An 18,092-nucleotide genomic window follows, 5' to 3' on the forward strand; every position below is an offset into this window, starting at 1 on the left:
TAGCCAATACAGATCAAGTCGACGGACAGGTGTGTGTGTGGTGTGTGTGTATACGCGCGCATGCCAAATACGGTCCTACAGTGCACATTTTGTGAATTTGAGTCTTGGCTTATATGCATGTCATGCGCGCTGAATTGGAATTATGTCTTTTTCATCCGCAGTGGGTTTCCTCTGGCACAGACAGCACTCAGGCAGAAATAGGGAGCGCCCTCATTTTTCCATCCCCGGCCCCGCCCAAGAGGGAACCCACACAGCCACACCGGTTGTGCGAGGCTCCAGCCTCGGGGATGCCTTGTACTCAGAGTCCAGGTTCCACCCAGAGCAGCGGGCTCCGCACCTAGGACTCTGGGGAGGACACAGGCGGATCTGGGGCCAGGAGCAGCGAGCGTCCAGGGCCCAGCTCCAGGACTAGAGCAGCAGTCCGGCCCACCCACTAGGGAATTCCCGGTCCCTGGCGCACTGCCTTCCCCGCCAGCAGCACGCAGAGGCCGGATCTTGAATCTCCACACAAAGGGAATCCTCGGCTGCAGGAAGTGCATCACGAGACGGGGGCGGGGAGAGGGATGCCTTGCCTCTTTCTCTCCAACCCCGCCCTTCCCGGAGCCCTGGGCAGCTGTGACGAAACCCTCAGGGTCCCTCTGTCTCCCCAGGAGCTGGGAGCATTCTAGCAGGAATCCCCCGTCCCCCAATCCACAGCATAGTGGGACTGGGGCCACCCACCCCTCACCGCGTCTGAGACCCTGTCCCCCGCAGCAGCTCAGACACCTGTTCGCTTTTCCCCCTCCTTTCCTTCCGGGCACGCAGCACCTGGGGCCGACATTTGTTTTGTTTTGGTTTTGTTTTTGTTTCTTTTTCACCGTGGGCTCTTGAGATTCCTTCCACGCCTCCCACCTTTCTGGGTCCCACGGAGTCATCCCTGCGCTGGGTAGCCCCTTCGTGGCCAGCAAGGCTAAGCCACGGGAATGGGTGGCTTTCCTTGGCACAACCTTGGTGCAGAGGGAGTCCCGGAGTGAGCCCCGAGGGAAGAAAGCAAGAAGAGACCACTTTCGTTTTCAAAGACACCTGCCGGGTTCCAGACAGGCCAGGCTTTCTTTTATTCCCCTGGAGATGTCCGTTTCTGGGGGATTCCGCTGAACGCAGGAAGCATTTAACAAGATATTGGATAGGGAATTTAGATTGAAGCTATTTTTGCAAAGCAACACTACTTTGACTTGCACTATGTTTTTTCTTTTTTTTTCAAATCAACAAAATATACTAAACTTTTCTAGAAATGCTTTTTTATTCACGTTTCGCCAGAGAGCGAGAAACCATCCACTATCCGCTTGAATGGCTCTTACTTATTTTTTTCTAGTTTGGGATGACTTGGAGAGCTCCATGGCAATTTAGGAAGGGTTACTGAAGCACCTCCTAGGGCCAGTTCCCGGGGTCTTTAAGACCCTGGTGAGTGGCGAGGGGGACTCGTTGGGACTGCTCTGCTTCTGTCATGGGGAACTGGAGGAGGCAGGTGCACGGGAGGTGGAGCGGGGATGCCTCCCCCGGGACTCCTGGCTGCCTCTGCTCCCTAGGACACGAGTGCGGAGGGGGCTGCCCCCTCCCAGGTTCTAGGCGGAGGCCAGCTACCTGACCCGACCGGTCTCCTCCCCTTCCCAGTACCACACCCACGGGACTCCAGTCTCTCGGGGAGAGGGACCGAGAGGGAACAAAGGGGTCTTTGTTCACTGCCTCCGAGGGGGTGGGAGTCGCGTTGGCGCTCGCGTTTCCCGGCGCCCCTTGGAGACGCCAAGGCTGAGAGCCACGGAGGCGCGCCCTTTCTCCAGGCGTTGCACTCCACGACCTCAGAACCTCAGGTCAGGGCGCGGTGCCCCGGGCCGCGGCGGGCGAGGTGGGGGTGCAGGCCCGGAGTGGAGGGGTTCGGCAGCTGGCGGAGGTGGAGGGGGCGGGAGCGAGCGAGACCGGTGCTGGCTGCGCGGGGAGGTGCGGGGCGGGCTCGGAGCGCACTCTCAGGGCTGCTCCCGCCACCGTGGTGGCTGCCACGCGCCCCTCTGCTGCCATTCCTTTCCTTGTACCTCCCGGCCCCGGCACCGCGCCAGACCCCTTCCACGGCTGTCAGCAGGTTCTCCTCTCTCCCTTCTGAGCGCTTTCCTTTCCAACCATCCTCCGGGACAAACTTTGATGGAGAATTTCACACCAAGCTGGAAAAATGCCGGTCATGAAAGGATTACTGGCGCCTCAGAACACCTTTTTGGACACCATTGCCACCCGTTTTGATGGAACACGTAAGTCTCACACTTGGACAAGTTGTCTTTTCTGAGAAGATTGCTTTTCGTCTTCATTACTTTTTGCTTTTACCTCTCACCCCCTTTGTCCTAGTCGTGTGGATTTGCCTGCTCCTCTGATGGTTTCTTTGGTATGGAGAAAACGCTTCCCTTGTAAGACTGGGCTTAGCCTGAACACTTTAGACCCGTGTAGTTCTCAGGGTTGCAGACTGCCTGGGTCCACAGTGGAACATGTAATTTGGAGAATAGGTTGCAGATATTTGAGTTAAAGGATGGGTACTGGTACACTTGGTCTTTCTAGAGTTTTCAAAGCACCCTTGATTGCAGTTTGGAGCCTCGTTCCCGGTGGTCCTCTGAACAAGCATAATTTCCATCTAAGTTCAAGAAATGCAGACCAGAGCCAGTCTGCTGAGCACAAGCTTTCCGTAGAATTCTAAGTGCTAAATTCTAAATGTGTTAGATTCTTGATAACTGCTTTTTTTAAGGTAGATTCACGTGTAACTCTTCATTTTAAAATTAGCTTATCACCCCCAAAACGTTATTTGGGAAGGGAGAGCAGGATATTATAAAGACGGCTGTAGTCAAAAGAGAAAGTTTGGCTCTTTATTTCGTGAGGACAAATATTATTGGATATTTGGTTTGAGCTACAGTGAAAACTCTGGAAGGGTGGTTTTGCTGCTGCTTGGAGAGAGCTGGGAGTCAGCGTCAGGTCGTTCTTTCAGGACCACGGTCAGGTCCCCACTCCTTCCCATGCTCTGAGCTTGCCAGTCTTCCCAGGTTCCAGCTCTGTGAATCTACACAACCAAAGCTCTCTTTTGGTTTCACTGAATATCCACAACTTCCCCCAGCTGATGTCGCTTCTGTATGCCAGCTTCCTTTAAAACATTCTTTTATTCGAGGTTCATTTAAGCTCATTTATGCCAAAAGCCTTATCAATGATTTGAATATCATTGTTTTTATTGTGACTATTTCTTGGAGCAGATTGGGAGAGCATATCTGATCCACTTCCCCTCCAATAGCCTGATTGCTTACTGTGCATGGGCTGTGAAGCAAATGTTGGGTTTCTGTGCTTCAGGAAGAGTTGGAAAAGTTTGTGTGAGAAGCAAATGAAGCCTTTTGATTTTGTTTAGTTTTCGTTGTCAATATCCAGTCCTTCCTGACAGTTGCTATGGGATGTTTTCATTTAGTTTTCCTTTGATTCTGTCTAGGTTTAGCTATTTTTTTTTTTGCCTGTTCTAGGTATGTCAGACAGTATCTATGGGTAAAGTGCAATGGTTTTAGGCACATCATATTAGATAAAATAGGTAAATAAAAAGCAAAAATACTATGGGGAAAATTCTGGCTCCTGCCTCGATGGTCACCTGCCAAGCGCCACATGAAATCCCAACAGCTGTCTTCAGTCTTGTGGGTGCTATGTATTGCCTGAGCTCAATTTCCTATCATTTTCTTCAGGTAGTTCTTCCAGTCGCACATTTAAAACTATGAGAATCTAAATATTAATCCTGAATGCATCTGCTGCCAATGAGGGAATAGGGGGACAGTTATTGCTTATGTCATTGTCACTTAAAGTTGAATGGAGTGTGCAGCTTGGTACTGTGGAGTCCCAGGGAGACTCAGGGGAATTATTGCACAGATATATCAGATGTCTGATGGCAGAGGCTTTAGAACACCATGTGTTGCCTCTTCCTGGCTCTCACTGCACCATGATAAGCAGGAGGACATGTAGGGAAAGATGCATGTATGCATGAATGACCACCCTCCTATTTTGGCTACACAGCCGTGCTAATAAAATAGGTCAGACATTTTAAATCCTTGTTTGAGAATATCAGCATCATATATTAACATTCAGAACAGTAAAAAATAATCTAAACTTCTGGTAGAGACAGATGAGGCTTCATCTGTGTTCCACAGGATCTGGAAGAGTACTGAAGGGAGCTAGTTCTGACAGTGAAGCAAATTTCGAAGGGATGAGGATAACATTGAGATCGACTTTGGCAAGATTTTGTTTACATCTCCTGGACAGGACTCTTTCCAGGAAATCCCATTCGATGATGGGATGATGTTACCCTATCTCATTAAAAAAAAAAAAAAGCGCCTGAATTTCAGAATGATTTGAATAGGGAAATGTCCCATACAATTTAACCAAAATTTTCTGTCTGGAATCAAGGATAGACAAGATCCTCAACTAAGCATTGACTTTTTCATGTTGTGTTGTCTTTTTTTGTTGATGCAGTTCTATTCACTGTCATTGCTGTGAATGAAACTCTTCTCATACGGTCTCTCCCTTACTATGGTACTTCCATGGTTGTCATTCATTTACCGCTGAAGGATGAAACTGTTCACAAGTTTTAAATTCTCAACATTGTCACTCAGTAACACCCCTGGGAAGGGGAAAATCGGAAAGTAATGTGCTGATGTATTTTATGTTTTACAGTCATGATAGTTTCTTATTTTGCACAACCATGATGGAAAAGAAGATGGCACATGCTTCCATGGAAAACTACCACTTTCAGCTAAATCAATGTGAATATTTTTATTAGCCTTATTGATTTTTCATAATGGTGGGAAATAGTAAAGAACTTAAGATGTCATCTGAATATTCTCCAAATACAAAACATGGTCATTCAGAAGCTTTCACAGCACGTATATGAGGGGCAGCATAAGTAAAGTTCATCATGTATTTTATTATTTTACATAATATGATTTTTTCTTTTAATATTTAGTAAGTAAGAACCTTTTCAGGATTGAAAGACAATTATAGACCCTTAATTGAAGCTTCTTTGTTTCTAATACATAATATAATTTGCAAGCATTGTTAGGAAAATAGTCTTTTTATATGAAATTATCACTAAAATATATGCATTCTCAAAGCATGTTTTTCTAGCTCAAATTTAATTGAAATGTCATGACCTACATGTAACTTCTACACACTGTGTGCTCATCTGTTTGTATATATGTGTGCTTGATGTATGTAAGCGTGTGTGCATGCATGCTTAGCGCATTAGGAAAAAATTTTTTTGAAACACTGCTTTAAGTACATGAGTAGTGACCTGGAAGAACTATAGTGAGAGAACAGCAAAGTAGATAGCTGAAAAAATAGTCTGCCAGTAAAAAGACTTATTATAGACTACCATTTGAGAACAGAGCTTTCAAAAGGCCTAAAACTTTCAGAGGAAGGTGTCCATTTCCAAACAGAACAATGCATCCACCTAAATTTTATCATATCCAAAAGTACCAGAATGCATGTTTTAGTTTTGTCAGTAAGACAAGATTTAAGAGTTAAAGGATGTTTTTAGTCCAGTGGTGGTCACTGATGGGCTTTTATTTAAAGTACACAGTAATGTGTGGTTTATGTGAAGAATATCTGCATGCAGCTTATGCATTCTGTAAAACTACTCAACGTGATCTAAGGGAACGTGTTAAAATTGATAGGCTTCCTTTACAGATGGAACTTTCATTGTTTTTTTTTCCCTTTTCGTCTTTATGCTTTTGTCAAGTCACGTGGATTTCTGAATGTTAGGAACTGAAGGAGGATAATGCACCTAGTGCTGGAGGAAGCAGGAAGCACAGAATAGCACACTAGAGGCCTTTCTAAGTCTTTGCTGAGTTGTAGTTTCAAGAACATCAAGGCATTTAGCCAATAAAAAATGACTTATGTATGGACCTGGAGAAAGCTGTTCTATGAATACATTCAAGGAAACACCTAGCGCTTCAGAGCTAGTTCCCCACAAATAGAAGTTTGTTGAAACTGCTTTCGTTTTTTATTTTGTATGCTGCTAATTGTGCATTTTATTCTTGTTCTTTATATTTAGGAACTTAATTCCTGTATTAATTTTCTATTTCTGTATAATAAATGCCAAACCCAGTTGCTGACTATCTCATCATTTTTGTAGCGTAGGCATCCAGTCATCAGATTCACTGTGCCTTCTGCTCAGGGACTTAGAAGAATATTTTACAAAGTTGTCAGCTCAGACCCTGCTCTCATCTGACCTGAAGCTCTCTCCCAGCTTGACATGGTTATTGGCACAGCTGTGGCATTTAATTGAGGACTTTCTGGTAATTTTATTTTTAATATCGTTTATTTTTAATATTGTTTCAGCCTTGTTTTTTCCCTCCTGTCTTGGCAGGGGAGAAGGGGAAGGACAATTGCTTCAGCATCTGGGATCCAGGTGGTCATTTGATGCCCTAGAGACCCCGATGTCAGGGAGTGTGTTCCAAGGGTGTTACTTGAGTGGATTTGATAGTTCTGAGAGGTTGTTGGTTTTGTTGTTTCAGGGTTGAGAAAACCTTTCCAAAGTCTGTTGGTTGACAGGCCATCTTAGTGGTTCCACAGACCCAAGAACATGCTGCTAGCTTGGTGGAAAGAATTATCCAACTTGTTTTGCTTTTGATCCTCTGAGGCAGTTGATGTCCCCTGCTGGTCATGTTCCCCATGTGCATCTGGCATGCCAGGCATTGCAGAGGCATCAGCAACTGAGAAGACCCAGTCCTGATATATGCACTCCAAGGTCAGACAACACATCCTATGATTTTTTTTTATTCCTATGGCTGAGATCTGAATGCAGTGGTCTAGTTGGGGAATCTCCAAGAAACCTAACTGGAATGACCTCATACTTGACTTGTGTGTGCAGCCACTGCAGTGTCAGGTGTGGTCTGACACCAGCACCAGTCAACTAGTATTTTGGTAGATGCAGCTGCCTAGTCAGTTCCTCTTGAGCCCTGTATCTTATGTGAACCAACTAGTGCAGCCCACACTGTGTCCTGGCTTCTTGTACATGAGTGCTGAGGCCTGGCCCAGCCTGTCCTGTTCCCAGACCCAGCCCAGACAAATGCTGGGGAGTGCTGCAGATTTGCCTGGCCTTGCTTACACCTAAACTAAGGAGAGCTGTGGCTTTGGGAGTTCCCCAGGTTTCCCTATGAGGCTTTCTCCCAGCCCTGGAACTCGGGTGTGCCAGTAGGGGCAATGGCCTTGCTTTCACTGTCTGCCCTCAGTCCCAGCCCTTGCATGGGCTGGTAAGTGCTGCAGCCTGACCTCACCTAGCCTTCTCCCAGCCTTAGCTGCCACGAGTGTCAGGTGTGCTCCCAACAGGCAAATTCTGTGGTCTAGTCTGGCAAAGCTATCACTGCCTCCAACTCTCCATAGTAAACCATTGGTTGCTGCAGCCCATAGAGGTGAGCTACAAGGAACCTACAGAATTTGCCCCTAGATCCAATGCTTTCCATGCGGTGATTACATACAAAATCGTATGCCAGCATCTTTGTGATAGCCCAGGCTTAACTTATTCTTTAAGGGGTCAGTAACATATATGAAGAGTTAAATGTAGTGAATGTTGTATAGACTGGGAAGAGACGAGGGCAGTTCAACAGGTGTATACAAAGGACTACGCATCATTAGTTACAGAAAGAATAATTTCTGTGAGAATGATCTAGGATGGCTTCATATAATACATGGCTTTGGAGGAGAATTGTCTTATGTGTAAAGGGATAAAAACAGTTTACTAAGTTGCCAATTTTGTAACTACTTTTTGGTACTACTTTAAGTTGAGACTGTAAATAGACTTTAGGACAACTTAAAAGTATCTCAGAAAATATGAAGACTAATGGATGTTTAGGCCTGACTTGGACAGCTTTAAAAGTGTTTTGTGACAATAAATCGTTATAGATTCCACGTTCATATCTTGGTAAAAAGGGTGGCACCATTTGTGCCAGGTTTATAAATTCTTAATGTTCTTATGTTTTACAGTTTGAACACAATATTGAGAAAGTATACACCTTGAAATGTAAGGTTCTTATGTCTCTTTTAAACAATACTTGATGCTTGGACAAAGTCCCTTTAGAATGCAATGGGATTGATGTGTCCATTTTCTTAGGAATATGATTTTTCCAGGGATTTGGTGTTCCTTTCAGGAAGAGGATTGATTTTGCAAAACATTGTTAACTGCTCTTCTCTGAGACCCTTTACCACTGCATTCTTCCATAAAAATGTCTGTGGTGACAAATAGAACAGAAGATATGCTAGAATACAGACCTAATGAATTCAGTTGAAGAAATGTCAAAAATAAAACGTTCAGGATTGCCATTGCTATACAAGTTAGTAGGGTACACTCCAACAATATATACTTGCTGATCTCCAAATATTAAATTTCTAAATTCATTTTTGTTTAGCGGAGCCTTCAAAGAAAGATGAAACTTCAGCATTACCTGTGGAGGAATTCACATTTAGTAACTGGAGCAGTTGAGGTGCTTTCTCAGTAATTTGAAGTCAAATATAGTTCTTGCTATATACATTTCCTGGGAAATCTCTTTCCTTCATTGTTAACCATCCACCTCCCTTAGATCTTTCAGAATTCACATGTCCTCGGAGAACTTAGGAATCTCTTCCAGCCTAAGAAGACTATTTGTCGTCTTACGCTTTCTCGCCCCATTGTGTACATCCCTACCCACTTCGTTTCCCAAGTTGGAGGGATTAGTGGGCCTTAGCTGTCTGCACAATAGTTGGCTATCAACTCTTAGACACTTACTGTAGAAATGCCCTAGGTTGGCCCCTTGTCTCCTCTTCATTACTTTTTCTTTAATTTGGATCATCCTTCTTTCCACAATTGCAGCCTCACTCTAAGTACATCCCTAGTGTCCTCCTGCGGCTTCCACCCATTCCGTTAGACTCCCTTGTCCTCAGTAGTTTTCGCTGAAAGCAATATGATCGTTTGATCATGTAATGTTCCATTTAAAGGCATCCTCTAGCTCCCTGTTGCTTCTTGAATAAAACTACAAGCCCTGAATGTCAACTGCATCTGACATGATACTGCGGAATCCTTTCTAGCCACTGCCTCACTGGCTACAGACACATCGAGCGTTTAGACCTTGTCTCTTCGTTTCTCTGGAACTTTATTTTAAAACCCCAGCCTCAAACTTACCTTCTGTGAGGTTCCAAGTGACGCTAGTTAATAATTCCTAAATGTGAAACACGGATACTTTCACATGCCTCATCCCTCTGCTGAGCTCTTGTATGTGTTATGTACACAAAAAATTTAAATCTCAGCAATGAACTCTGGTAGCCCTGACTATCTTTATTCATTCTGCATTTCTATCGCTTAGACTGACTCAAAACAAAATTTTTGCTCAATAAATATTTCTTTGAGTAAAAAATTCTCATTTCTTGAAGGCCCAGGTCTGTGTTCTGAACATCCCTGTTTCCCTCAGGGATAACTGGTCTCCTTTTATTTGATGTCACATGACTTGATTCCATTTTAAAATATAATTTTGTACTAGCCTCCATCTTCTTTTCACATGGTTAAGGCACTTCTGTCAAAGTCTGCTAATAATGATGACAAGTATTGTCATGACATACTTGCTGTGTACTGTGATGGTACTCTGACTGTTACTGGCACAAACCACCAATCCAGCAATGTGGAAGATATCACCAATTAAAACACACACACACGGTTAAACTTTAACTAGAGAGGTGCAGAGATGAGAGAATTTTAACACAGTTAAAATTTTATTAGGGGCAAGAGAGAAATAAATGAACTATAAGAGATCCAGTTCTTGTGGGTCACAGATGCACCTATTTGAGTCATCACCACTGTTTCCCAGTCGCAACATCCACTTTAGAATAAAGCTGGAGTCAGGAGACAGAGCCAGGATTCGAACCCACGTATTTCACTGTAGAATTGAGATGCCTTTTAAAAAGATGTGTTTGATTGATGTAAAATGCAAAGTAACGTGTGGAGAGAGATCGAGGGGGAGGGGGTGAGCCAGCTAGATTTATTCACTTCCCAGATGGCTGTAGCAGCCAGGTCTAAACCAGACTAAATCCAGGAGTCAGGAATTCTGTCTCAGTCCCTCACGAGGGTGGCATGGGAGTAAGCACTTGGGCCATCCTTGCATAGGTTTTCCCAGGAACAGCAGCAGGAAGCTGCATCAATACTGGAGCAACCAGAAGTCAGGCTGGCTCTCCAACATGGAACACTAACGTTGCAAGTGGAGGCTTAACTTGAAGCAGCACAATGCAGGCTTATTATTACTGTTATTGGTTATTAATATTAGTATTATTGCTACTATTGATGGAGCATTTTTTGTTTGTTTGCTTAAAGACTTATTTTTGTTGGAAAATGAAATACACAGAGAGGAAGATCTTCCATCTGATATTTCACTCTCCAAGCAGCTGCAAAGGCCAGAGCTGCGCTGATCCAAAGTGCGGAGCCCAGAGCCTCTTCCGGGTCTCCCACATGGGTGCAGGAACCCAAGGCTTTGGGGCATCCTTGACTGCTTTCCCAGGCCACAAGCAGGGAGCTGGATGGAAATGGGGACACCAGGATTAGAACTGGTGCCCATTTGGGCTCCTGCAGTGTGCAAGACAAGGACTTTAGCCGCTATGGGGGCATCTTGACTGCTAGGCTAAAGGCTCCTTGCAGAGAACCTACTTAAGTTAAAGATGAGAAAACTCAAGACCAGAATTTAATTTCACATTAACCTATGAGTTTTGTATTTTAGCTCACTACTTCTGAAATGGTTTGTACAGCCAATAAAAACAGATTGGATTAATCTGCAAAATCATTTCTCGTTTTTCCTAAAATGATTTATATATTATATTTATATTTATATTATATATTAAAGAGTTTAGCCATTTCTTGTGACATGTTATGCTTTAAGTGTTTGTCATTTAAAGAAAGTGTTAAAGTGTCTTAGGACATATCTGTAATTTATAATTGCATTTAGTGAAGGTGTACTGTGAAAAGCAGCTTTTCTCATCAAAGAATCTACTGCCCATTAAAAAGTAGTGAAATCCAGTTTGAGATTTTAATCCCTATATTCTGTTTGGTGCTTATTTATGATATTTGTGAGATTAATTTCCTCGTGAAGAAACCCTAATTCTGATCCTTGTACTGAAAGAATTTATTGAAGAAATACTTCCAGCTATTTTGAGTTGCTTTATTGGTAGAAATGTATTCTCCTGTGTCGGATACCATTGGTATCATTTAACAGCAATCGTTTATCTTTTCCCCACAAAGCACTTACAGGAAGAAGAGTGCTTTGTTATCCAACTCAAAAATCTAATCTACAGTTCTCTCTCTCTCTTGGCATTCTTTTGTTCTATTAAGTCTTCTGCACAGACACCCTTATTGTATTTGTTAAGGCAAATGGGTTTCTTATTCCAGTTGAACTAAAGAGAGTTGAGATGAAAGCACTTATCAATCTTTTATTTGATTTTCTAGAAAGGATTCATGTGAGAAGTTTAGATGTCACTGATACGTCAAATATCCAGTTTGATGAAAAGTACGCTGTCCTTACGTGGGGTGTTCTGGCTCTCCTTTTAGTGGAGAGAGTAGTGTGGAAGGTAAAAATTGGCATGCCTTTAAGCGTAACATGTGGACAAGGGATTCTTCTGTGATTGCAGCAACTTTGGAGAAGAATGAGGGTCATGGGGTTGGGACAAGGAGAAAGAACATTTGTCTTATGCTGATTTGGTGCAACTTCCCTTAGACCACATTCCAGATATCCAGAAATGATGCTACTGCTGTTTTCCTTCTGGATACAGGGAGTAGAGTTGATAAACTTCTATGACTCTGGACGGTCTATGAAACGCTCATCGTAATACTTGACATTTGTATGTTATTTTTTTTTTCAATGTTATTGAAGCTAAGCATTGTTTAATGAACTTAAGGGCTTTTGAGTTTTCTTTTGGGGCATTCTTTGCTCATACTAATTGTCCTTCAACAATGAAACTGTTGTATTCCCTTTTTCTGATATATTTGAGTTCTTTCTGAGGTTAAAAAAAACAATTTTTGGTAATGTGACTTGTATTTGTCTCCCAGGATTTGGATGGTCTTTTGTTTAGTAGATAAATTACTCATTAGTTTGGTTATAACTTCCACGAGTATTTAGGAAATGGTTCTCTATTCTATAATTATTATAAACCCTATATATTCTCCAATATTTTATTTTATATTCCATTTTCTTTTCCAGTAGTAATAATTATCTGAATTGACCCATTGAGTCTTTCATGGGGATCACATTTACACTTTACCTATCTCTTTTTTCTAGTGTTATTCAACAGTGCATATTTTTTTAAAGATTTATTTGTGTTTATTACAAAGTCAGATATACAGAGAGGAGGAGAGACGGAGGAAGATCTTCACTCCCCAAGTGATCACAAGGGCCGGTGCTGTGCTGATCCGAAGCCAGGAGCCAGGAACCTCCTCCAGGTCTTCCACATGGGTGCAGGATCCCAAGGCTCTGGGCCATCCTCGGCTGCTTTCTTAGGCCACAAGCAGGGAGCTGGATGGGAAGAGGAGCTGCCGAAATCAGAACCAGCACCCTTATGGGATCTGGGCTCGTTCAAGTTGGGGACTTAAGCTGCTATGCCACAGCGCCGGGCCCTCAACAGTGCATATTTTACATGCAGAGTTGAAATAGCAAGTTGATCATAGTTTATAATATTCTATGCAAATTTTTAACTTTGTAGTACTACGTGGCTTTACATATTGGAAGATTAATTTTAATTAGTTATATAGGGGAGTTATATAGGAGCGTTAGTTATTTTATGCAAATTTTAATTATATAGACTTATATTAAAATGTTTTTGATGGAATCTTTCATAAAAATGACATTTTTATGTTGAAAGCTATACGCAAGAATTTCCTGAGTATTTCTTTTTATTATGTCTTTTGCTTTCTCCTCAAAACTATACATTATTCTTTGATACTACTAACTTTATAATGTCTATGTAACAGAATCTACTTCCATGTTTAGCTCCGTTTGCATAATGCAGTAATGTTAGTTCATTTGAAGTCTGTGGAATCCTAAATATTATTACTTTTGAGTCAGTCTGTTTAATGGCTTTCTCCTTTTGTGATAAGTTTGCATATCGTTTTTCAGCATTTTAAGGCAAGAAATAAATGAGGAAAACTACATTCTTATAAAATCTGTTTCAAAAAATAAGCATTTTATTTTCTTGTTTCTTATTTTTATGGGTCTTTCTTTTCTTATTGCTTTCTTACTGTCCAATTACTTTGGTATTTTGAGATTAATGTTAAATAATGATGATCATATGGAAAATTCTTAAGGCCAATCTTTCTGAACTGTTTTACTACTTTTCTAGTAGTTCTGTTTTTTCTTGCGTTTTGAATTAGATGTTTTATTATGAATTTGCTTTATGATTATTTTGTTTAGCAGTTTTTTCAATTACCTCTCATCATCCGGAAAAACAATTCATTGTTATTGAATCAACTGATATAATTAACTTAATGGATTTCAGAATATAAAACTGTTATTGCATTCTTTCAATAAATAGTCCTTCGCCATGAAACACTTCTCCCTTCCCTGACATGCTTAGGATTTTTAGAAACACACATACACAAATACAAAATATGTTGTATATATGTAATATGTCATGTGTGTAATACTTGTGCATTTATATGATTAGATTCTGTAACTGTGCAGTTGAATATTTATACGTATGCTTTAATATTTTAATTAAGTATTAACTGTTGCATTGAGAGCCAAAAGTGAATGCCAGATATTTAGTTAATTCTTAGTTTTTAAGTACTTGTTTGAGAGTCCGTGTCACAGAGAAAGGGAGAAGGATTCCGTCCACTGATTCACACTACAGATTCTGACTTGAGATGGACAAGCCAGGAGCCAGGAGCTTGGTCTGGATCTCCCATGTGGATGGCAGGGACCAAGCACTTGAGCCATCTTTCATTGCTTCTCACTGGCCATTAGCAGGAACCTGGTTTGGAAGTGTAGCATCCGACACACAAGCTGGTGCCTCATATAGGGTGGTGTCATAGGCAGCAGCTTTACTTGCAGTGCCACAGCACTAGCTTTGTCCACGGCCTTGTCTAGCATTGGATGCTGTGTAGTAAACATCATCCTTTAATGTGTGCTTCAGCCTGAAAGACATCAAACAATTGTATGTATTTTTATTACATCCCTGTCTATATCTGTATATATCGATGGCTGTGTTTGTATCTGTATATCCGTATTCTTTCGTGGAACAGCATCCACATTCTACATCAATCAGTAGTGTCATGTTTGGTCACACATTGGCAGAATCGGTAGGAAATGTGGGCAATGAAAACTCAAGTATACATAAATGATATGTCAAATCATTTGTATTGACATTTAAAATGACAGTAAATTTATTTTGGCATTAATTACCTAGCAGAAGTGAAGAATGAAGTATTGAATTTCCATTTCATAAGGAAGTTGATTGATTCACTCGCAAAGTAGCCACAATGGCTGGACCTGCGCCAATCCGAAGCCAGGAGCCAGGAGCTCTTCCAGGTCTCCCAAACAGGTGCAAGGTCCTAAGGCTGTGGGTCATCCTTGACTGCTTTCCCAGGCCACAAGCAGGGAGCTGGATGGGAAGCAGGGCCACAGGGATTAGAACTGGTGCCCACATGGGATCCTGGCGTGTTCAAAGTGATGACATAAGCCACTAGACTAGGGTACCAGGCCCTGAAATTATTTTCTTTTGTATCCACCTTGACATGTAAGGGCACCCCTAAGTCACCCTTTGTTGTGCTCACTTTGCAAACAGATTTTCCCATTCTATGCAACCAGGCAGAGCTCTTTGGCCTGCTTTCAGATTGCCAAGCATGAATTTTCTAAATTTGACTTTTTAAGATAACTTTTCATATTAATCTTCTGAAACCGACTGACAGAAATAGAAAAAAAAACTGTCCCAGAATTTTCGACGTTAGTATAGACAACCATTTGTACAATCCTTTGATCTCTCTAATTTTGATATCCTAGACACTTTACAATGGACATGATTGAGTCTCTGTAGGCCTTTCATTGTCAGACGTATTAATGCCCTTTCCTTTCGGAGTGAGTGCACGCACTTCTGGGAGATTATTTTTTGTTCCAAAGCTAATAGTGGAACACATGAACTCTTTCCATTGCAGACCTCATGCTGTTCTTTTAATTTTTCTACACTTTTACTTTAGAAAGGAGGAAGAAGGGCGCAACCATGAATTCACTGTGAGCAACCATGAATTTACTGCCACACTTGGTATTTTCTTTTTTTTTTTTAAGATTTATTTTTATTATTATTTTTTTTTATTGGAAAGGCGGATATACAGAGAGGAGAGACAGAGAGGAAGATCTTCCGTCCAATGATTCACTCCCCAAGTGAGCACAACGGGCCGATGCTATGCCCGTCCAAAGCCAGGAGCCTCTTCTGGGTCTCCCACGCGGGTGCAGGTTCCCAAAGCTTTGGGCCGTCCTTGACTGCTTTCCCAGGCCACAGGCAGGGAGCTGGAAGGGAAGCGGGGCTGCCGGGATTAGAACCGGTGCCCATATGGGATCCCGGGCGTGCAAGGTGAGGACCTTTAACCACTTGCGCCACCGCGCCGGGCCCCACACTTGGTATTTTCATCTGCAATATTATATTCAGTCCCCAAATCATTGCAGGTTAGATGTTTTTAACTCATACTTGATGGATGAGGAAATTGAAGCCCAGAATGGTTGAATGAATTTTCATTTTTCCTTTAAAAAAAAAAAAAGGAAAGATTTCCTTTTATTGGAAAGGCAGATCCGAAGAAAGGAGTGACAAAGGTCTTGCATCCACTGCTTCACTCCCCAAATGGTTGCAAAGGCCAGAACTGAGCCAATCCAAAAACAAGAGCCAGGAGTCTCCTCCAGGCTTCCCATGTGAATGCAGGGCCATCTCCTGTTTTCCCAGACCAGAAGTAGAGGGGTGGATGGGAAGTGGAGCAGCTGGGACATGAGCTGGAGCACTTATGCGATCCTGATGCTTGCAAGGGGAGGATTTAGCCAATGAGCCATTGAACTGAGCCCTGAATAAGTTTTCAAAAGTCAGACTTTATAAGTAGTGAAGCTGAAATCTACACATGGTTTTCACAATTGCAGATTGTTTTATAAACAACAACGGTCTAAGGTGTATATGCATTAAATTTGTGGTTGAGAGATATCTCTCAGTCGTCATGCTTGGCATCACACTAAGGTATTTATGAAAGTTTGTGCTTTTTAAAAAAATCCTTTGAAGGATGTCAACCCAGAAAGAGAAAATAAACAACCAAAAAAGCAAAGTCCAATATTCTAGAAACAGTATTTACCGGATTATTTGGGAATCAATTTCCATTGTTAGAAAAAACTCCCCGGAATGATTTGTGCCACACGAAGGGGGACGACTCGCCGGTGCTGGGGGTTTGAGAGCTGTGATCAGATGCACTGGTTTTATAACTTCAGGACCTATCAGACCAAGGACAATGTCCTTAGAGACGGTGGAAGAGCAGAGAGGGGCAGGATGAAACTTCTCAGGGAGTTGAACTTGGCTGCTGTGTTCATAATGGTCAGGGGGTTTAGTTGTATACGTCTCTTTAGCTTGTCCAGTTATTTGCTATATGTATGCGCAGTCTGAGATGTGTGAATTATAACTTAACAAAGCTGTTAAGTTTTTGTTGAGGTGGGAGAGAGGAAAGTGGAAGTGTGACTGAAATACTATGAATGACACACTCTACATTCCAATGTTCTTTCAATTTCTTAATGAATAGGCTTTTCTGGTGTGTTATTGTGCGAATTCAAATTGTTTGAATTCGATTTGAGACTCAAGTGAAATTAACGATGAAGAAACTGAAATCACCAACACAAAATTACCATATTATCTGTAAAATCAGATTGAAATTAATGCCGGTTTTTGTCCGTCGTACAGACCCGCTCGTCGTATCAGTTGTCTGCTAATTATGATCACCGACATGTCTGTGGTTTGGCTGGGGACTCACAGCTGTTGCTCTGGGGCCTTGGCTGACTTCCATCATGTATGTGTGGTTGTCCATAGTCTCTGCTTCTCTGGGGCTTGGCTGGAGAGTCGCAGCCAAGCATTTGTGCTTTTCTAGATATGTTAGCTTGACCGTAATCCCGAGTTCCACTCCTGGCACAAAGCCAGTGTAAAAACCTAAATGATTTTCATGACTCGCTTGTGGGTGCTGCTATTTTACTGACTAGACCAACTCATGTGGACTAGTCTTGTATTTGGACCCTGAGAGCTACATGTCCAAGAATAACTGAAGGCAATAATAAAGTCTGCCGCACTTGCTATTTCATTGTTACCTTTTGATGGTTGTTGGGGTTGAGGGTAAGACATGTTTCAAAACCTAAAGGTTCTTAAAAGATCATGTTTACCTTCTCCATAAAATGATAGTCTTGTCTTAAATGGATGTTTTTTTGTGTCCTCACAACAAATAATATTTGAAATGAATGCCATAGAGTTTTTATGTGGCTATTTGTAAGATACTGCAAGTGTTACAAAAATTTCCTCATTTTCAATAATGTGAAAAACTGCACATGCTATGTCTTTACATTTTATAAATATAATATACATTTGTGTTTATAAAATATTAAACCCATATATCTAATATAAACATGAAATATTTTATAAAAATTTTAAAACTCATAGTCACATATCATATCAAAATATATATGTAACATGCAGTAATATGCTATATTGTATATTATAAATCATACTATAAATATTTAATATACAGGTAACATAAATAATACACATATGCATACATGTGTAGATAAATGTTATATAATATGATACATATTGGAAATGATTATAAGTTACATTATATTTAATGTATATGAACATATAGTATGTTATGTAATGTATTCTGAAATAATGTATAATATTATGTAATCTATTAATACTATGCTTATATATTTATAATACAGTATATAATATAGTATTTTGTATCTCTTAGTTTTTGATTGTGCCTAGCAATATCACCCTGCTTCTACAGGAGTGAGTTACAAGACAATGAATGTCGCCTCCATCCTATTGATTCT

General features: G+C 41.5%; 1 protein-coding gene across 1 annotated transcript in view; it reads left to right on the plus strand.

The window, feature by feature from the left end:
• The first annotated feature begins 1,970 nt into the window (after positions 1-1,970).
• The window catches only part of KCNH8 (potassium voltage-gated channel subfamily H member 8), a 202,496-nt gene continuing 186,374 nt past the window's right edge, over positions 1,971-18,092 (plus strand). The window contains exon 1 of the mRNA XM_040965251.1: positions 1,971-2,276. Coding sequence (XP_040821185.1) covers positions 2,201-2,276 — 76 coding nt within the window. The 5' untranslated portion in view covers positions 1,971-2,200. The remainder of the gene's footprint in view (positions 2,277-18,092) is intronic.

Source organism: Ochotona curzoniae, unplaced genomic scaffold (genome assembly GCF_017591425.1).
Source record: "Ochotona curzoniae isolate NIBS_2020 unplaced genomic scaffold, NIBS_Ocur_1.0 contig_1302, whole genome shotgun sequence".
In the NCBI taxonomy this organism is placed as follows: Eukaryota; Metazoa; Chordata; class Mammalia; order Lagomorpha; family Ochotonidae; genus Ochotona; species Ochotona curzoniae.